Source organism: Phyllostomus discolor, chromosome 2 (assembly GCF_004126475.2).
Source record: "Phyllostomus discolor isolate MPI-MPIP mPhyDis1 chromosome 2, mPhyDis1.pri.v3, whole genome shotgun sequence".
Classification (NCBI taxonomy): domain Eukaryota; kingdom Metazoa; phylum Chordata; class Mammalia; order Chiroptera; family Phyllostomidae; genus Phyllostomus; species Phyllostomus discolor.
Genome location: NC_040904.2, coordinates 203,936,358 through 203,957,459, shown reverse-complemented (window position 1 = coordinate 203,957,459; position 21,102 = coordinate 203,936,358). Strand labels below are relative to the sequence as shown.

At 50.5% G+C, this 21,102-nt stretch overlaps 1 protein-coding gene across 2 annotated transcripts in view; it reads left to right on the top strand.

Annotated features, from left to right (window-relative positions):
* The window catches only part of APPL2 (adaptor protein, phosphotyrosine interacting with PH domain and leucine zipper 2), a 41,276-nt gene that overhangs the window by 603 nt on the left and 19,571 nt on the right, over window positions 1–21,102 (top strand). For both annotated transcript variants that reach the window (XM_028533083.2, XM_028533081.2), the window contains exons 2-6: window positions 6,942–7,040; window positions 14,982–15,041; window positions 15,641–15,712; window positions 19,750–19,837; window positions 21,056–21,097. In XM_028533083.2, the coding sequence (XP_028388884.1) occupies window positions 6,942–7,040; window positions 14,982–15,041; window positions 15,641–15,712; window positions 19,750–19,837; window positions 21,056–21,097 (361 nt within the window). The remainder of the gene's footprint in view (window positions 1–6,941; window positions 7,041–14,981; window positions 15,042–15,640; window positions 15,713–19,749; window positions 19,838–21,055; window positions 21,098–21,102) is intronic.

Sequence of the window (21,102 nt, the reverse complement as noted above, 5' to 3'; positions counted from 1 at the left end):
TGTGAAGTTGTTACAGACGGTGCCCGATACATTGTACGTAAGAAAGGAGTCACCTTTATTATTATTACTACGGCTCTTACCGGTGTCATGGGACCTGGTGGACCCAGGGCCAGAATGGGCGGCACAGCCCAGATCTCTCTCCCGGCGGTACCAGGCCTCCCGTTGGCACTGTTTCCTCATTTGCGAAGAGATTAACAATACCATCCCCATTTGTGGCACAGAGCTTCATTAGCACCCTCAAGATGAGAGGCCTTGGAGCTCTGCAGGTGAAAGCTGGTGTGTACCTGTAGCACATGAGTGCAGGATGACATTAGTTCATAATTCAGTGCTCCTTTCCCCAGGGAACTTCTGTTCTCCATTAACATTTCCCCAGCTTCGTATCTACTTTCCTGGTTCTGCATCCCTGGGACATTTAAATCAGTCTCTTTATTCCCTGGTGTCTCAACCCTTGGATAATAAGAATGAGATTAACCTCTTTTCCATTCACAGTTTCCCTTCTCTTTTTGGTTCCTTTCTGTTTTCTTCTTGGAGGATTGCAGTCCTGGGATGATCCTTTGGGCTTAGCTACAGCCGCGCTGCACCACTCCAGTTCAGTTCCGAATAAGTAATCAGAAGGGTCGTGGGCTTAGTTGCCTTGTGCCCATTTCTTGGTAACGAATTGTAAGCGAGCAGTGATTTTGGTTTTGTTTTGCTTGTTTGTTTTTTCTAATTGGTATCTGCTGGTCTGACTGACTTTTAAAGTCCTCTTTGAAGTCTCTAGAGGTTTGGCATGTTACAGGGCCTGAGCCCTTGGTAGAAGTCATTTCGTCCATTCTCACACATATGGTGTGGGATCGAGGATAGTCATGTAGAATTTCTAACAATAACACTTTGAATGAACTTGCTTTGAAGCTGTAGAAACTGAGGTGCATTGTTTTCCTAACTGAACGTGCTGGTGGTGATGGTGGAGCCAGGTTAGAGAGGTTGCTCCGATTCTCCAGGGATCCCTCACGGATAAGTCACCTGAATTTCTGGCTCTATTTCCGAGTGGTTTACTGGATTTGCTTAGCTCTGAGGAAGCAGAAAGAGCGCTGGCAAACAAGTCAGCAGACCCGGGTCCTAGTGCTGGCTCTAACCCTGACGTACCATGTGATTTGAGCAAGTCACGTATCCCCATCCTGGCTCAGGATTCTCATCTGCAGGAGGGACATGGAGCAGGTGATCTTTAAGGGGCTTTAGAAGCTTAAAAATATGTCATTATTGGCATGGTTTGTAACTCGGAGCTCCTATGTGGAAGAGGAGGTTTAGCTGCATTGTCATTCCTCAAGTGTTCCTCTTACTGTAGGGAGTTCGTCATTGCTTTTGCAGCTTGCGTGTCAGCCTACTAGGTGTCTTGGTAAGGTTGTTGAATGGACGCTAACTTTCAAGAAGGTCTTTGATAATGATCAGAGCATATTTATTTAATGCTCTTGTGTGGGCATGTGCCTGGTGCCGCTTCACTGTTTAGGAGACTCGCAGGCTTGGAACAGGGAGGCATCTAATTCAGCTCCTTCATTTTATGAGTAAAGAATAAAAACAATAGTGAACGCCTGCACCCCACATGCATTTTATGTGCCCCGCACTGATCTAAATAAATGCTTTACTTATAGTAACTCACTCAGTCCTCCCAACACTCTTTCGAGGTAGGTGCTCTGTTAAAGTGACCTGGGAGCAGAAAAGTTAAATAACTTGCCCAAGGTGATGCACGAGCCAGTGGCAGAGTCGGGACTGGAACCCGGGCATTCTCCCTGTACTCTTCAAGTTAACCCAGCTACCTGACGCCTGGCTTTTCTAGCAACAGTGACCTGAAATGTTATTTCACGAAAAGGGAAAGATCCTAGGAAACAGCCGTTGTTTGTTTCGTCTAGTTTTGTGTGGAGTAGTTATGAGGGTTGCTCCAGTAACCTGGTTGCATAGGTTTCATTAAACGAACACAAAAGCTTTTGTATTTGAACTTCGTGACCCAGGAAGGGCTGAATAGCAGTTGCCTGACTTTACACACATCTGTTCCTCTCCTCCTTTTTGGTACTGCGCGATGTCTCATACAGCTGGTCTGCGTGTGTACCCATATTATTACCTCTGACCTGTGAGACGTGGAGTTTTAGGGATTGGCACACTTGTCTCCATTGCTACCTGCGAGCGAGCCTGCGCTTCCCACCAGGCCGCTGCTAGTGCTGGGAAGTGGTGACCCACGAGATAAGAGTGCTTGCCCTCCCCTGGTTCTCGGTCTGTTCCCAGAGACAGATCGGGAAGCCGCAGTTCCGGTACAGCGTGGGCACTGCTGTGACAGGGACAGGGACGCAGATGCAGCCTTGGGCCGCTGCGGCTCCCACTTCTTCCCTGATTCTCTTTTGTGCAGATAGCCTGCTTTTGAGATAAGTGGAAGACAGAAGCGCCATTGCTCGCCATTGGGTTTTGATTGTTGTTTGTTTCCTTTGCAGTTGGCCTAATGTAGCACAGGGAGACAGAAGGCTTAGTTCTGAGATTGTGCAGTGCGTAGTCAAGCTGGGAATAGCCCTCTCGGACTAAACCAGGCCTGTCTTTAGTCCAGCGAGCTGTCTCCAGACACAGCCTGGAGGTCGTGTCTTCATGGTGGAGAAGATTTTACGTGCTGTTCTCCTGGTTCGCAGGACATTTTTTACTTTCAGTAGACTCGGTTCTACAGAGACGTTTCTCTCCCTCTGCCAAATTATAGGTCTGAGGACTTTAATTGCTTTTACACTGTAAAATACTTACATATAATTTACAGTATACATATTGTACATTAAAATTGCACCATGGTATAATCAGATGGCTGTTCTTGAGTGAAAAATGTCTAGGACTATTTCGTTAGGTAACACCCAGTGTCTTTAAGGTAGAGGGCTGGCGTGGATCTGAGGCCATATCCGTAGGGTGTTTGGTTTTGTGTTTCTGGCCAGGTATCCTCTTGAGAGTGTAGGATAGTAGATGAAGGATGGAATTCATGTCCTGATTCCGCCACTGTTACCTTAAGTGAGTTCCTCAACCTCTCCTAGCTTGTGTTTTAACATCTCTAGAATCAGAGTAAAACTAGGCAGGCACTGAGTGGAATTCTCGTGAAGAATGAGTAGCATGTGTCAAGTGTCTTCATGTCTCCGTGTCATCGTACCTCCATGAATGATGGCTGTTGCCATCTTTGTAAGTGACGTACACCAATAGCTTTCTGACTTTTTGTAGGAATGTTGAACTGGTGTACCTTTGCTTTGTCATTGGTTTCATTTCCTTCCTTACGTCTCAGAACAGTCCTGTTGTTGCAAATGCAAGTTAAAGCAGATGTGGCGCTGATAGGTGATATCACTAATGGCGATGCTGGACCTTGGTTCTTGAGTTCAGCAGAGAAAATTCAGAGCCAAGAACTCGAGCGCAAGAAGATTGTTTAGCCTTTTAGGAAATAAGTCACGGAGGCAGACGTGAGCCAGCTGGGCCGCATTGACTCGGGAAACAAGTTATAGAGGTGAGAGAAGGGTCCTTATTGGTGACGAGAAGAGAAGCAAAGGTGTGAGCCTGAGGAAGAAAGGGGGGGGGCGCACAGGAGAGAGCAGGCACTGGGTCCTTTGCTTTAAGGGTTTTATAAAAGCGACTTTTAGGGGAGCTCCCAGGGGAGGATCTCAGCAGATTATTCATCAGCTGTCCAGGTCTGTCCTTTCTGGGTTGTGGTGTCTACTGATTGGTCAGCGCTAGGTTGGGGGGGGTCATCAGTCATTGCAGCCGGTCCCGATGTCAGCCATGGTGTTGCACAGTCTGGTTTTGCCGCTCTTCTGGGCCTGGAGCTGAAACACCACTGAGGCCTAGATGTTATCTCCAGTTGGACCAAAACTCTCTCTGTGGTCAGCAGACCCAAGGCTTTGTTCCTAAGACTGTTTGATGCTGATCAGAACCTCATTGTCCTGAGGGCTGAGTGATTAAGGTTGTGGTCGTGCAAGAAAGTAGGAGGCAGGTGAGTCAGGGTGTTGGATGGGGCCAGTTCGAATCAGCCACCTGCCTCAGTTTCCCTGTTCCATTTGCCAAGGAATTTTCCTGGCTTTTTACTATCCTGCCTCAGAATCAAAACCATGTATGATGAGATAGCTAGGGATATTTTTGTCCAGGGGAGATCATGACCTAGTTAGATTAAAAAGGGAAGCTTGGAGTGTTCCTGTCAGTTTTAACAGGTGTCGTGGTAAATATATCCAAAGGATACCTAAGGGGAAAAAAACAACGCTTGTGTTGTGGTTCTTTGGCAGTTATCGTAGGTGAGAGCGTGACAGTAGATGACCGAAGAGCAGCCAACTCCAGGCGGCCTCTACCCTGCCTCCAGGCGGACCGGGGGCTGCAAGCGCATGCCCAGGGTGGGAACTCACCCTGCTGGGGGCAGGTGCAGCTTCCTGCAGTGGTGCGGCCAGCGGACCGGGGTCACATCCCGCCCAGCTGCTTCCCAGCCGTGGGGGGCCCAACACGTTTCCTGGCCTCAATGCACTTCAGTTTCATTATCTATAAAATAGGGTTAATGTAACCGTGGTGTCTGCCTCCAAAAGTTGTGGGAAGTATGAAATGAAGTCACAAACACTGAGTGCTCAGCACAGTGTCTGACACAGAGGTGCAGGGAAAATGGTAGCTTTAGCTTTCTTTCTGTTCTCTTTGTGGAGGACATTTACACAAGCCCTTGCTTTTCGTCTCATGTTCCATTCTGTTTTATTCCTAAGAGTATTAAAAACCATAAATAGGACTCAACTAAATGGATATCCATAGTAGCAAAAGAAAAAAATTAAATACCCTCAATCCAGTTGTATCACTCTTTTTCCTGCCCATTCTCCTAGACGTGTTAGTCGTGGCAAAGAAAGGTAACAGCATCGTGACATTGGTGAATCGTAACGACAGTGCTGGTGTCTCCAGCGCTGGCACCGTGGGTGGGAGACGTCCCCTACCGCTGGGCGACTTTTACAGACAGCTGCGTAGATGGCAATGTTGCTGTAGCGTGAAAGTGAAATCGCACTGCCCGTACCGTCCAGAATATATCAATGGAAGTCCATTATCTTCTGTATAGTCAATATCATTTGCTGTCACTATGTGTCAGGCACTGGTGGGCACTTCATGTACGTTCATTATCTTACTAACTCAGCCGATCTGGGTCCAGGACTGACCGGGTCCCCAGGTGATCCCAGATTCTTTGTTGAGAGGAGCCAACAGACTGTAAGCCGCCGGAGAGCACAGAGCTGGTTCTCACCACCTCTGCGTCCCAGTGCCCAGCACAGGGGTTCACAGGGTATCAGGTGAAGGCGGAGATGGGATGCACAGATGAGTGAGTAGAGAGTGATGGGCCACCCGGAACAGGTTCTGAGACTGTCTTGTGACAGTCTTTGTTTTTTCCAAGTAAAAATTACATTTTAAAGAGATGGAGTAAAGCATTCTAAACCAGTGTTTTTCATCTACTAATGGATTGACATCCGTGGATGGATTAGTAGATCCAGTGGGTCACAGCTGTGATTTTTGTTCACAGATGGAACAGAACAGGGGGAAAAAAATCATTGCATACGCATACTAATGGCATCACTTGGTAACATACACTTTGTACTGTGCACTTTAACTGTAAAAGTTTGAAGAACTCCACTCTGACGCACAGACGACGCGCTCCGGGTGCCCTGTGATGTCCCGCTCTCACCGAGAGCTTTTTGAAAACCTCTCCTACATTTCCCTCACTCGTGGTGTTCTGTTCCCTCTGTAGATAAGGATTGGCACCGAATAGAGTACAGTGGCCTCAGAGCACATATTTTTAGCCTTAAAGATTACCCGGGGCAAAGTCAAGGTCAGCGTGCACTGCTGGGAAGTGCCCTGGAATTTGTGGAACGAAATTGGGTGGAATGACAGATCCAAACGCCTAGGTTCCTGCCCCAGGAGGGATGAGGTGCTGTGATGTCAGCTGTTGCTCTCTTACCTGGGACAGGTCAGAGAAAGCAAGAGGAAGCTTTAGTGGATTGTTCTTTGTAAAGTGTCTTGACACCACTTCACCAAGGCATTTCTGTAACTGATTGCCGTTTTAGACCTATTTCCGAAATACAGATCTCATTATCACTGACTTAGTATTTTAAGTTCCCACTGTGCTGGGCACATTAACAGAAGTCCCTTGAGTAGGTGTGGTTCCTCCCATGATGCTTTGCTGCTTCTTTAGATGCCCCCCCACTGCCCCCAGTATGTGAGTGTTTCCCTAGGGCTCTCCACGTGCCTTTCACCCAGCGGCGTTGCCCCTGCCCTCGGAGCACTGCGTAGTTCGTCTTCCGGAAGAAACTGAACTGAATTCTTGCTAAGCTGTTCTTTGAGTTTTGTGCCCAGATCCACTGCTGGTGGACCCAGGGTACACAGAATCCCCCGGCCGTGAGTTTGAAAATCGGTTGGGTAACATAAGGTGAAAGACGAGGAAACTGACTGCAGTGCCGTAAGAGGAAAGAATGGCACACTCCTGCAAGATGCCCACCCATGATGGCAGACACAGACAGACGGTTAGCCGCCGGGAGGGCACGGCGCTGGGTGCCACATCCCAGGTGCACAGGCAGGGCCCACGTGGGGTCTGGTTTATGGGCTGGAAGGGAGAGGCTGCCCTTTTAACACCATGTGCGATTGGACAGACTTAACCGGTGCTTAGGTAGACAGATGATAGCCCTGAGTCTTCATCTTTTCAAGACTGGCTTTCCTTGCTGGCCCCAGTGCTCAAGTACCATTTGTCCCTGTGCTGTAGTCTGAAGGATTAGCAAAGGAGTCCTAAATGAAAGCTGTAGGAATCAATGTGTACTCGTGCCAGTGAAAAGAATGAAGCCAGAGAACAGGCACCTTCTCCCCGATCTGTGTGTGTGTGTGTGTGTGTGTGTGTTCTGCCTCCTTTGAAACTTTCCCACTTAGAAATGAAATTGACCTCTTTCCTTCTTCCTGTGCAGACTCGCTCCTTACTGAGTGTATTTGAAGAGGATGCTGGCACCCTCACGGACTACACCAACCAGCTGCTCCAGGCCATGCAGCGCGTCTACGGAGCGCAGGTACCTGCCGTCCCCTCGCCTGGGGAGGAGCAGAGGGTGGGCCTCTGCCCTCATCCGGAACCTCTCTCAGGACGTTGAGGAATCTGAGTCAGAGCAACGCCATTTACAATTTTGACATAAAATCGGAATTGTCCTTCTCACTTTGGTTCACCTTCAGAAACGAGGACAGTCCGTTTTCATTGCCAAAGGACAGAGTAATGTCCCTGTAGCTAACGGCACCGGTAGACAGGGACCACATCATTGCCTTTAATTTTTTAAACAGTCCAGCCCCAGAGGGGAGCACTTGAGCCTGCTCTCCCTCGTTGTGGCCGGGGGCGGGTTCAGCCCTCCGACACACGCTCTTTGTGTCCCTCGCAGGCGGGCGGTCTTCGATGCCAGCGCGGGCGGAGGGGATGTTTTTTGAGCGCTTCCTCTGAAAAGACTGGAGTCACAGTTCTGAAACTATTGGGTGGCTTCTTTGTTTTGAGGAACAAATCTCTCCGGCTTGCAAAACTGTGGAAAATAAGTTGCTGAGTAGCAAAAGCAATTCTTTGTAAGATCAAGAAGTGCTCACGTATGTTACTTTCCAAGGGAAGACTTGAGAGTTTCTTAAAAATAACATTCAGTGTGTGACACATCAGAACGTTGTGGCAGCTGATTCTTTCGATTGTTGATTTTTTTTTTTGCTGACTTAAACCTGTACGTGTTAATGTTCCTTTTTGTCATCGATGATCTCTAAAGAGACAGCACCCTCTGTATTTAATAACAACGTGTATTAATACTCATTATAGTCATTATTGTATAGCTCTTGATACTCACATGTAATTATTCTCATTGTTTTAGTAGTCATGTATTCATGTCATGAATGGGAAGAAGGCTCAGCCCTTGCCATTAGGGAGCTTACAGGGCGTGGAGAGACAGACAGAAGCACCACCTAAGAGCGTCGGCAGTGCCAGGAGAGAGCGTCAGCTGACCCAGAAGAGTTGTGTTGGGCATCTGACCGGAAGATGGCTGTGACAGTCGAGGTTTATTGAATACTGAGTAGCTTCCAGGCACGGTTTCAGGGGCTCTTACGTGGATCAATTCATTTAAATTCCCCAGCCACTCTGTGGGGTGGGTTTTGTTGTTGTCCTCATTTTATATAGGTCAGGAGACCTACGGATTCCCACGATGAGTACCTTGTCCAGGTTCACCCCTTTAATACGTGGCAGAGCGAGTCAGCCTGAAGGCGGGGTCCAGACTCCTCACTACTCAGCGTGGGGATGGTGGCTGCACCGGGCGGGCGGCAGGGCAGCTGGAAAGGAGTGGGGGAGTTTAGGAGCTGGACCAGCGACTAGTGGGACATGAAGGGATCTGGTTGGTAGAGGAAGACTCAGCCTGAACGTCAGCTGCGGACGGTTGGGAGGACACAGGAAGGGGAGAAGGGTGTGTGTGTGTCGGCTGGGATGTCAGCATAATTCTGTTGAAGGGCTGACTTTGAGATGTCCGTGGGTCATCGGAGGTGCGGAAAGAGATGTTGCTGAAAGTTCATAGCCAGAGGCCAGGCCACAGATACAGAACTGCAGACTATACTGTATTATAGTGTGGCTTATTAATTGGAACTAATTTTAAGGACCAAATGAATGGTGCTCATTTGCAGTCTTGCATATTTTGGGTCAGACATTCAGAAACTGGGGGCCTTCTTTGTCGATTTTTTTAAGCCCTGTTTATTTATATTGTCTGTTTCGTAGTTTTCTCCAAATATTCAAAATTTAAGAAAGGAAAATATTTTGACTGGACTTACACCTGAACTTGCTTGCTCTTCAGCAATTTAAATACGGCCATGAAGCGATTTGTTTTTCTTTCTGAAGCACGGCGTGAGAGCGCCAAGACCTAAGGGACCGTGTTTCTGCTGTCCCCGGGGTCCCTCGCCTACCTCTCCTTATCTGTCAGAGTCGTCTACTTGACATGCAAGCATTTTCTTACTCGTTTTGTCTTTCGAGCCAGAAAACTAAGTTTTGCCAGAGTTAAGTGGGTCTTGCATTTCAAGAGGCTGTAACTGGCTTTTAACTCGCACCAGATGATCGTCACATGGGCTCTGCTCCCGGCCAGAAACCCGTCCTCCTGCCTCGGCGTTTCCTGCAGCGGAGGCCAGCGGGGACCTCTGGTCAGGGCCACCGCGCTCGCTCGGCAGCAGCTGCAGGCAGCGGCCAGTGGCAGGCGGGTCAGCTGGGCCAGGGCCGGTGGGCTTCTCAGGTGTATTTGAAGATGTAGGCGTTTTGTTTTGTTTTGTTTTGAATTTAAAAAAGAAAACTCTTCTGACTTCTCTTTGATTAGTATATATATATATATATATATATATATACATTTCTGTTTCTCAGTGTTTTCATTCTGCCATTTTCCTTGTTATATTTTCTTAAATATAACTTAGAGAAACATTATGTCTTAGTATATTTCACACCTAGATCTATTGAATTAGATTCGTGTAGTTTTATAATTTTGTTTTCGAAAACAGAGGTACTTGGCAAGATGTAGGTTTTCATTATGTTTTAAAAACCAGGTTTATGCTGCTTATAAATGATAAATGTTCACAAAAGATATTTTAATCAGAGCTCATAGTAAATTTCCGTATTCCGAGATAGCAAATGCCCTTCATACCTCAGTTTTAGAAAGGGGAAGGGCAAGGAAAACTAGAGGAAAGTTAAGTGAGCTGTTTTGCTGATTGCGGGGAGATTCTAACTTTCATTTGGCGTAAGCACTAGAGCAGAGCTGTGGTCTGTGAGCCGCCTTCAGCATTTTAAAGCGGTCCCTGCAGTCACATCTGGTCCTCTCTCCGCTGTCAGACGTGCCTTTGCGCAGGGCAGGAACGGAGTTCTCCGTTGTGGGTTGTTTGGAAGGTGGCAGCTGTACACGTTTCTCAGGCGTGAACCAAGCAGAGACAGGTTACGTAGAAAGATCTGCTGTGTTTCAAGCTGTTAGCTAAGTGAGTTAAGAACCTCCGTAGTGTCTGAACAGATGCAAGTGCATACGTATTCTCGCCTGGGCTGTAGCAGCGTTGGCCCAAGCAGCCCTCCGGTCTTCAGAAGGTGTCTTCTCACATCCAAACCTCCCTGCCCTCGCTGTCTTCAGATGCTTCAGTGACTCCCTGAAACCGCAGCAGAGGTTAATTAAACTCAGCAGGGCGCTCCAAGATCTTCATGCACTGAGCATCGGCCGCACCTCCGGCTGTTCTAGGATGTGTCGGCGGCCCCTCTCCACATCTCGAGACTTGGCTATGCCATTCCTGCTGGCAGGCAGCCCCATCAGCCCCTCCCGGCTTTTCAGACTAACCTGAAGCCCCAGATGTGCCTGACACCTTTGCTTTCTCACTTTCCTCCCCTCCTGGCCAGAGTGCACCTGCGTGCCAGCCGCCCTGCGTACTCGTTGGCCAGTGCACGTAAGGTGCGGCGAGTGGGGCTTCCTTGTCCCGCTGTGGCCTGCGAGCTCCCAGGGAGCAGATCCTCTGTCTCCGATGCCCAGCACCATGCCTGGCCGCACTGTACAGTTTACTGCCACTCCCGAATCTGTCCCCTCCTGGAGTGCTTAGCTAGGGGCACTGTCCTCCATCCATGATCCAGACTAGAGCCATTTTCTTAGGCTCCACCCCCCGCCCCCTTCCTCATTTAGAACATGCTGTTGTTTATGACGCAGGAATACACCACAGATCTCCGCCACCTTCTCCACTTTGTGGTCCGGGCTCAGACCTGTGTCCATCTCTCGCTTGACTTCTTCAGCTGGTCTCCCGACCCTCGTGCCATCGTCTCCTTTCAGCGTTTCTTTTCTACCAGAGCTGCTCATGGCTGCTCTCAGCGCCCACCTGATCTTGTCGTTCGCTTGCCCAGATGCCTCAGGGCTTCCCTGTTGCCTCGGGAATCACAGCTGCCCCCAGACTCGGCTCTCTGCCTCCCTTCCTGCTGCAGTCCTCCCCACCCACCCCATCCCCCACCCTGCCACGTGCCTCCCACCTCGGGGCTCCTGAGCTAGAGCCACCCGTGACCCAGCTCTGTGTTAAGCGCTGGGACGGGACTGTCAGCCGCTCGGCTCCAGGAAGCATTGCTGGTCAAGTGCTTGGTGTAGATCAGAGCAAATGCCCACATTGCGACTTTGACTCTAGAGGGTTTCCTCTGCCCCTGCCCCCAGCCTCTCCATCCAAGCGTACCACGGATGGTGCTGTCCACAGGGGTTTCAAGTGGCATTTGAGTTAGGAAGCATTCTGGGTCACCTTAAGATAAACATTCCTTTGCAAAAATCTCAGTTTCCCTTTCAGGTTTGCTAACCATGGGTCCTTCTGCCTTGGTGGCAGCCTCGGGAGGTTCTGTCTAACATGGGAGCGCCTGTCAGTAAGCCCTGCATTGGGTCGTCTTTGTAAAGGGTTCTTGTGAGGCATCAAGCAGTGCAGACGGTAACCAGAGAGTTCTTCTGGAGTGTGGGAAGCAGTCCCGGGAACCCATGACGCATCTGAGTTGTGGGCCACTGCTTCTGCTGGACTGCAGCTAGAAAAGCGTGGATTTACGTCCCTGATGGGGCCTGCCCGCTGAGGACTAACTGGAGACACTTCGGGGCTTTGGGGTGGAGCAGGGTAGTGTTCAGAACTCGAGCATTAGCATTCGAGTCCGCCAGCTCTGAATTGAGTCGTTGCCTTGCCAACTACAAGTCATGTGATGTTAGGAAGTCATTATGCCTTCTGTTGGCCCCCGCCTCATAGTGCACTCTGAGGATTAGATGTGACAGCACCTGTAAAACACTTAACAGCAGTGTCGAGTGCAAGGAGGGGCTCGGTCAATGTTAGCCGCGGCCGTCCTTGTTGCGATTACTCATGTTTGCTCTTGACTCAAGCTCCGGCTCGGCAGGTCCTGTTGCAGAGGTAATTGTGCGGACTCACCGGAGAGGGTGTGGACTGACTGGCTGGTGCGGGTAAAGCAGGTCATAAAACCTTTGTGCGCGGCAGCACAGGAGGCTGAGTCAGATGACTGCTGGCCCAGTTCAGAGACTTTCCTTCCAGTGTGCTCCGTGCAGGAAGGGTGCGCTTCTTTCCAGGGTGGGTGACGGGCCCTCTCTGACTTCTGGCTTCTGGCTTGTTCCCAGTGAAATCGTGCTGGTAGAACAGCGTCTTGCTGCCTGAAATCACACACGCGTGAAAGCACACAGCTTTTCATCCGGCATTTCTAGGGGAGGTGAGGCAGGGTCCATGGCACACGGTCGTCAGGAGAGCGGCTGCTGCACGTTGCGCGCTCTCCTGCCCTGCGCTGCGGGGGCTGTGTGAGCGGCACTCGCGTGCGGCCTCTTTGCCCGGGTGCGGTGTGGTGCTGGCAGCTGCCTGGCCGGTTTTCCACGGCCTGCTCGCGGAGCACTTGCCAGGAAGCTCCGGAGAAAGGAAGGCTTCAAGCAGCCTGGGGCCCTCTCTTGTTTAGGAGGCAGTGAGGGTGGTTATCCTGTCTATCGACCAGTCTCTAAAGGCTCCAGATGTGGGGGAGTGATGTTTTAGGCTTGGCCAGAGTGAAAAAGAAAAAAGGATGAATTAGAGCAGAAAACATTTCCCGAATCTGAAACTGTGTGGCTTCATGGAGCGCCTCCAGAGGGCGCTGTGGCAGGAAAGTGCGCTTCTGAAACGCTTCTTGTCTAAAGCAGGCTCAGCGATAACCTGCCCCTGGACTGGCCTCTCGTTTTTGTAAATGAAGCTTTATCGGAATGAAGTTGCACTCATTTGCTTGTGGGCTGTTCATGCTGGTACCATGCTGTAGCCGCAGGGCTGAGCAGGTGTGACAGAGACCATCCGCCTCACCACCGAGAATGATGACTGACCCTTTACAGGAAGTTTGTCAAGTCTACTCCACAGCAGAGACCTTCTCAACTGCCTCTCAGCAGCACTGGGGATCCTAGAGAGCAGTGTTTAACATTGTGGGTTTCACAGTCGGACAGACGTGGGTTCACATCCCAGCCCACCTGCTGACTAGCTGTGTGACCTTGGGCAAGTGGCTCAACCTCTCTGTGCCTCAGTGTTTCCATCTGTGAAACTGAGTTAATAATTAGAGCCTGCCTTACAGGGATGCCAGAATTCAATGAGATAATGCTGGAATGCACTCAGGGTGGCGTCTGGCAGGAATTAAGTGCCTTGTAATGTTCGCTGCCGTTGTCGGGGGTGATTCTGTGGGGCAGTGAAGCGTAGTGTGCGTGGCACGGCCCCGGGCAGATGCCCAGGGAGCTTGAACAGATGCATCTTAAACCCAGTGCTAACGACTCAGAGGAGGAAGGGAGCTGCTGATGCAGCTGAGAATCAGCCCGGAGAGCGGGCGAAGACCCTGGTTCCCACGCACTGTGATCTTCAAAGCTGCACTGCTGAAGGTGGCGCGGGCTGTGTCCTGCTGTTGCTTTATCCCTCCCTGTCCAGCTGTCGTATTTTAACCCTCCTCGCCCCCTGCCGTTTGTGGTGTTTCCTGGTAGGGTTAGGCAGTATTTTCCTCCTCACACCACAATCGAGGGTATTGTTTTACACTTGGAATTTAGATGAATCTTCTGACCTTGTTTGTTCATTCATTTGTTCGTCCAGCATCTGCTGGGTGCCTGCTGTGTGCTGGGGACTGTGGCACATCCTGTCTAGATGCCTGACACAGCGCTGGTGGACTTGCCCACTTGCCTTCCTCCCGGCCGCCAGCGCTCGCTGGTTTGGAAAGGGTGGCACCCAGTAGGGTGCCAAAGCCAGGACTGTTTATTGTACCCTCCAGGCTTTACTTTGGGAAGAAAAGGAGAGAGCCACCTTTCAGGCTCTGTTAATGCCTGTCCCTGGGGCAGAGGAAGGAAACCAGGGAAAAGGTTAGCCAGCTGTCTGCAAAGAGGGTCCTAAAAGGGTTGGATTAGTCTCTGCTGGGCCTTGCAAAGGAGGACCGTGAAAAATAAAACAAGCCCCTGTAGAGCTCGGTCCTTACCGAAAGGAACAGCAAAGCCAGGAGTATTAGAAAGTAAGTGGAGACCAAGGCCAAGGCAGGCCAGCACCCCCGCCCCTGTCTGCTCCAGGCCAGACCTGGGGGCACTACTCTGCTGTCAGGAATATGCCCTGGATCTGAAGAGAAGCTTTTGCAGAGCTTTAGAGCATATGGCACGGTTTCTAGGCTGGGTCCATTGGTGGGGGCTGGCGGGGGTTTGTTGTAGAAAACCGCTGTGCAGCCAGAGATCAGAGGGGTAAGAAAGAGAAGAGGAAAAGGGACAGTGTTGGCCGGTGAAAACTGGTGCAGAAGGGGCCTCCCAAGCGTTGCAGCTGTGCTCCTGCGGTGCCATCCATCATTCCCGAGCCAGCGCTCTCGGTCTGGTACAATCTGATCGTGTCCTAGTGCTGCTTCGGTTCCCGCTGCTCTTAGAATAAAGCCTAAATCTGGGCCACCAAGTCCCTCCTGCCTTTGCTCTGCCTGCCCTGGCAGCCTCCTCCCGCCACCACCCCCCCCCCATCCTCTCTGTAGCTCCTCCCACAGGGGGGCTGTGCGCTTTAACCACGTGGATGCCCCTCCCTCTGGGGAACTGTCCCCTGGGCTAACTCTTAATCCTGGGGGCTGCTTAAAACATCTCTTCCTTAGAGACCCCCTGGGCCTTCCTCTCGGAGCGCCCTAACGCACCCGGAGTTTCCTTTGGGGTCCTCGTTATGCTTGTGACTGTTTTCTTAATACCTGCTTTCCTGTAAGCCCTGGGAGGACGGGACCGTCTGTGTCTTTGTCAACCACGTTATACTTGTTCCCTGCATCTGTTCTCTGACTCTGCGGCCAGAAGGAGCCCTCGTTTGCGAATGGTGTGGGGGGTGGGGCAGGCTTTAACCTTTGACTCTGTTTTTCCAAACAATGTAGGAACAAAATAATTATTTTACACACACATATTTTTAAGGAATTCTCTGAGGTGCCATTTTTCAGGGACTGTATAAACATCGGACAAGTCTTACTTGCTTTTCTCTTCTCCGTGCAGAATGAGATGTGCCTGGCCACTCAGCAGCTGTCTAAGCAACTCCTAGCGTATGAGAAACAGGTAACGTGACACTTACGTGGCACAGGATGGCGCTCTTTGAAAGAAGCTCCCCAAAAGCGTTCATTCTTTAGAGACCTCCCACCCACCCTCCCTGGTGCCCACCTCGTGGCCTCCCCTCTCTCTGTTTTCCCATAACCCATTTCCGTTGTTCCCTTTTCTCTTGCCTTTTCCTTCCCCTGATAAATTCTACCTGGTGATGAGCTCAGAGCCTATGAGATGTTTCTCCTTAGCCTGGATGTCCTCAGCGGCCCTTCGGGGAGGGCTGTAGTCCCCGCGGGCCTGTGGGGCAGCCGACACTGGCAGCTTTGGGAAGTGAAGGCAGAGTTACCCTGATGTCTGAACGGAGGGGCGGTGGCCAGCGGAGGAATAGTTTGGGAGGGGCCGTCGGGCGCCTTGTGGGGGCAGAAGAAGGGGAGAGCTCACGTCCTGCCATTAGACGCTCTGAGGTGCTCTTGGGAGAAGAAAGGAGGAGACACGGAGAGTGTGCGTGGTGGGGCCACGTGGGGCAACGTGGACAGCGTGCGTGGTGGGGCGACGCTGCGGTGCCGAATTCCCAGGCATTCAGTTAACACCTGGCTCTTCTGTTCTTTTGCTCTCAGAATTTTGCTCTTGGCAAAGGCGATGAAGAAGTAATTTCTACGCTTCACTATTTTTCCAAAGTGGTGGATGAGGTAAGATGGCAATGTGATAAAATTTATTTTCGAGTCTGTTTTTGAACTTTCTTTTAGTTTTTATTTGGTCTGCTTTCCATTTTTAGGTATCTGCTTAAATAATCTGAGACTTTATCTCAAGTTGTTGATATTACAAGGTTTGTTTCACGAAAGAGGCTTTATATGATCATATTTGTTCCTGGTTCAAGGGGAAGGGCTTTGGCACACATGAACAATGGACCAAAAGAAAGGTTTCCAAGAATTGAGTTTTCTGGGGAGGGTGTGTTAGTCTCTCCAGGCCGCTGTAGTAAATTGTAACTAGGTGGCTGAAAACAGTAGGAATTTATTCTCTCTCAGTTCTGGCAGCCAAGAGCATGGCATTAAGGTGTCCGCAGGGCTGTGCTCCCTTTGCAGGCTGTAGGGGAGGATCCTGCCTGGCCTCTTCTGGCTTCTGGTGGCTCCAGTGTCCCTTGGCTCGTGGTTGCTTCACTCCAGCCCCCACCCCTGACGTCACATGGCCCTCTCCGCCGACCCCACCTCACCCCCCTGCTTTCTCTCTCCTGTCTGCGTCCTCTCTTCTTATAAAGAGACCTGTCATTGCATTTAGGCCCCCGTCTGCCTAGCCCACGATGATCCCGTTTCAGGATCCTTTGTTACATCTGAAAAGACCATTTCTCAAATATTTACATGTTCTGGGTGGACATTTCTTTTGTGGGGGTAGGGGACCCAGAGCGTGATTCAGTCTACTCCGTAAGGATTCATACAACTGCCCTTGTAGCTGTATTACAGAATACACTTGGAAGATTTGTGAAAAACAGCCATCGTTTTAGGAATGGAGTACAGAAACCCTGATTGTAAAAAGAGAGCTCAGATGCTACTAGTGCGGGGCAGAACCCTCTGCAGAATTAGGCAGGTATAAACTGTCCATCTCTCAAGGACTTTGCAAACTTGTCACAGAAAAGCATGGCAAAGAATAAGCAAAAAAGGGAATATGCAGATGCCACTGAACTGTTGAGCCATTAATGTGATGCAGACACTGTCTTCAGTTTATAAAATGAGAAACTAATATTCATCTAAAACTACACTGATAGCATTTTCATTCATTCAGCAAATTAGTCCAAAAGTTCGTTGTTCGTTCGGCAAACACGACTGACCACCTGCGTTCAGCAGCTGCTGCGCTGGGCGCCAGCGCCGTGACCGGCACATGGGTTCTCGTGGAGCTTCGTCCTCCACCCACTGCTGGGACTTCCTTCAAAACGTGCGAGGAAGTGGAGGGGTAATGTAACTAGAAAGGAGCAAAGAGTAGTTTCTTCTGGAAAATGAAGGGAAGAATGTTTATAAACAGTGAATAAATAACCAGGGCGAGGAGCAAAGACAGCGCCTACCGAAATCACGTGTTTTCTGGACTCGAGGAGAGTTGCTAAGGAAATAGGGTTGGTCGTCAAAACCCCGGAGCCAAGACTCCCAGGGTGAGGTGTTTACTCACGACCATGTCTCCATGGGCAGCAGGGATTGTTAGTTTGGCGGAGAGTGAATCGTTTCCAAAGGACAGAAGCCTGGAAGAGCGAGTGTGTGAGCAGGGTCATGGCCTCTCGGAAGTTTTCTTCTTTGTAATGTAACAGCTGTTCGCTCATGGGGGAAGAGCAGACCAGTTTTTGTGGTTGCTTTTTCTCTTCTTGGGCCTAAACCAGGTTAAAAATTCCCAAGACAAGTAACGTGCCTGAGACGTTACAGAAAACAGCTAAAAGCACAGATCTGTGCGGTTTCCATCTAACAGAATGCCTTGGAGGCAGATCTCCCGGGTGGTGGGCCTGCAGAGATTGTCGTCCCTGGTCATTTCCCCAAACACTGCGTTTCTAGCTCCCTCCCTTGGAGTGCACCTGCCACAGGAAGTCGCTATCATGACTGGTTCCGTTCGCCAGGTGGGTGTCGGGCCCTCAGCTCTGCTCTGTGAGCATGTCCTGTTCGCGTCACTGCTTTGCCCTCACAGGAGCCGCGCAAGGAAGACAATGCTGTCCCCGTTTCCTGTGTGGCGCTGCTGAAGTGCCGAGAGTACTCAGTGCACGCTCTGTCCACTCCGGTCAGGGAAGGCCCTGTGTTTGGGGACGGTGGCCCCCTGCCTCTCGGAAGCCCCGAGGCAGAAAGCTGACGACACGCACTCTTTGAGCCTTACGAAGAAATTAGGAAGCAAATGAGCATCTAGGAAATCGCCATTCCTGAAGTGAATAATCACTGGAAAGCCACTTAGCATTCCTGAGTTTTGGGTTCTTCTCCTGTGAATGGCAGTAGCAGGAAAGCCTGCTTTATTAGAATATTATAAAGGCTAAATGAAATCATGTATATCAGAGCGTCGAGCACAGAGCCAGGAGCATAGTAGGTACACTTGTTGACTTCCATTCAATTAAGTGTGAGTCAAAAACAGTGCATTCCTTACGGAAGTTATTCAGGAAAAACCATTAACGCGTTCTGTCCTGATGGCTGGTGTATTGGCATGACCATCTTTGTGCACTCCCAGCTGCGTGGAGCTGCCCCAGCCTTGGCTCGAAGGAAAGGCAGGGAGGACAGGACCAGCTCGGCCCATAGCTCCTTGCCTGGCAGATGGTTGACCTTAGGCAAGCTTATCAAAGCAGCCTCTGCAGGCACACCCCTGAAGGGGGGGAGCTCTGTGCAGAAGGGGACACGTGTTACCGCTGTCACTGCTGAAAGAAGCAAACAAACAGTAACTGTGGGCGCGGAGACTCCTTTTGCCATCTGTTCACTGCAAAAAATGCCTGCTGGGCGGTTCCCCCCATTCACCCGGCGGGAACCCTGGAACACCCTCGGCAATCTCGGAAAGTCCGTGGCGCAGGGGGAGAATCCCTTCCTCTGTGTTCGTGGCTGCTGTCTGGACGGCCAAACGTTTGAAGTTTTGGCAGCTTCGAGAGCACGGAAGACAAAGGACGTGACTCAGACTGTGGAGGGGGAAGAGCATGGCTTTCGGATCCCGGTAGCCCAGGGTTAAAATCCCATGGTGCCACGTATGTGCAGTCTGATTGGGAGCCTTGCCTGCCTGTCTGTAAGGCTGGGGTGATAAATAACACCTCACTCGCAGGTGGGAGCTACACGGTGTCCAGCACAGGAAGCTGCTCTACAACAAGTCATCCAGACGGTAGTGCTGACAAGGGACCATTCTCACTTCCCTGCGACTGCGGACAAGACAGGACTTAGGCCTAGAGGTGGAGGGGAGAAGGAACCAGGGGCTGTTAGAGCGATCTGGTGTGGAGACTCCCCTGTGGATTCAGTCGTCTTGTTGTTCTTCGAAAGATTCTTTTCTAAAGAGCAGCGGCTCGGAGTCTGGCTGAGTCGTGTCAGTGGGGAGCTCTCTCTCTCCAGAGAGTAATTTCCAGGCCCACAGCTGGCTGCGGTTTGAGGGTTAGCAGGTTCCCGGCAGGCCCGCCTTTGAAGTGTGCCTCCAGCCAGCCCTCTGAGAGTGAGAGAGCTCCCAGTGGCCGGGGAATGGCGACTTGTGCTGAGCACTGAGTAAGCCGCACGCACAGCAGGCACGCGAGAGCGTGGGCGTTCCCCGGGCGGGTGCGGCTTACACGACAACACTGAACCCGAGTTCACCCGGCAAACAAACAGTAACTGTGGGCGCGGAGACTCCTTTAGCAAACTCGCCTGCTCAGTGAGAACCCCACGTTGCTGCTGCTTTTTTCACTCCTCACCCGAGGATGTGTTTGTTGATTTTAGGGGTGGGGGGAGGGGAGACAGAGACATCCATTGGACGCCTCCACACACGATGCCCCAACCTGGGATCAAACCCCCAATCCAGGCAGGTAGGTGCCCTGACCGGGAATCGAACCCGCAGCCTTTTCATGCACAACCAACAGGGCTCATGTTTAGTTTCTGATACCTCGAGGCCTCTGTCATCTTCTGTTCAATGAGGGCATTTATTTGCTAAGGAGATGTAACTGAGCTCTTGAACCACTCAAAAGTGTGCAAAGTGATTCCTGGGCGAAATAAGACAGTGTCAGTAATAGTGGATATAATTTTCTTCAATAGATTTCTCTTTCTTTCAGCTTAATGTTCTCCATACAGAGCTGGCTAAACAGTTGGCAGACACAATGGTTCTCCCCATTGTACAATTTCGAGAAAAGGATCTCACAGGTAAAGTAACTGAATTCAGTGCCAGTTGCCTTCAAAATATTAATTCCTTGAATAATAATTTATATGCATTAATTTCTTTAAATTAATGTGGATCACTGAGAAATGCCCTCTCTTTTGAGCAGTTCAACTTAACTGTTAGTGAGTCCCCATTGTGTTCTTGGCCCACCCGAGGGAGGTCTCAGGCTAATGGCACCCTTTTTGGGTGACACCGAGACAGATTTGAAGTGTTGGTGCAGGTCGTACTTGGGGCAGCGTTAGAGCCAACTTCGAGTCTGGCATCCCCCCTCCTGAGACGGTGGAGTTTCATTTTGCTGCCACTTTCATTAAGAAAGCTATTTAAAACTGATGAGGAAAAACGTCACAACTCTGCCCCAAAAGGAAGTAGAGAGTGAGAGAGAAGTAAGGAAAAACGCAAGAAGAGAAAGACAGAAAGCAGCATGGTTCCAGAGAGGGTAAAAACAATATGAAGAGAAACTGAAAAGCTGGAGGCAGTTTTGAGGTCAGTTGAGAAGCAACATAAAGCACGTGAAAATGCTTTGCTTTGACAAACTAAAAATAGAGAATTTTAAAGTGGAAGATATCACTGTCTTTTTGATAGCTGTGTTAAGTTTTTAACCTTGAACACTCCTTGCTCTCATGGATCTTTCCGTGGTTTTTTCGGACTTGGGCTTTGTTCAGCCATCCTCATGTGTGATGGCTGTAGCGCCCCCATGGGGTAGGAACAGGTACCGGGGTCGGCATGCTGCAGGTGCAGTACACTAGGTTGCTGCACACTTTTTCATTAAGACAAGCACCGTGTATTCCTCGACCGGATGTTAAAATGGCAGCGCCAGGAAACTTCTGGGGTTCGGATGGAGTCAGTCAGGGCATTCTGAGGAAAGATGAGCTAAAACATGTTGGGGCTGAAGAATCAGAGCTCACATTTTTACTCCTGGTCTCCGTGAGTGGTGCCTGGCCTCCAGCCCTTGTCCCTAAGTGCCCTCTCCCTCACGGACCCTCAGGGGCTCCCTGAGCATGAGTGCAGCAGCAGCCACGAGCTCCAGTGGGACCAGGATTCCCGGCCGCCAGGCCGGGCCCAGGAGGGCAGAGGGCCGAGGGCCGAGGGCAGCACCTCCCCCACCCCCTGGACACCTCTGTATTTTCCTGGGGAGGCCTAAAGCTCTGGGTTGGCTCATTTTGTTTTTCTGTGCTCTAAGGCATTTCTTTTCTCTCGTGCAGAAGTAAGCACCTTGAAGGATCTGTTCGGACTCGCCAGCAGCGGTAAG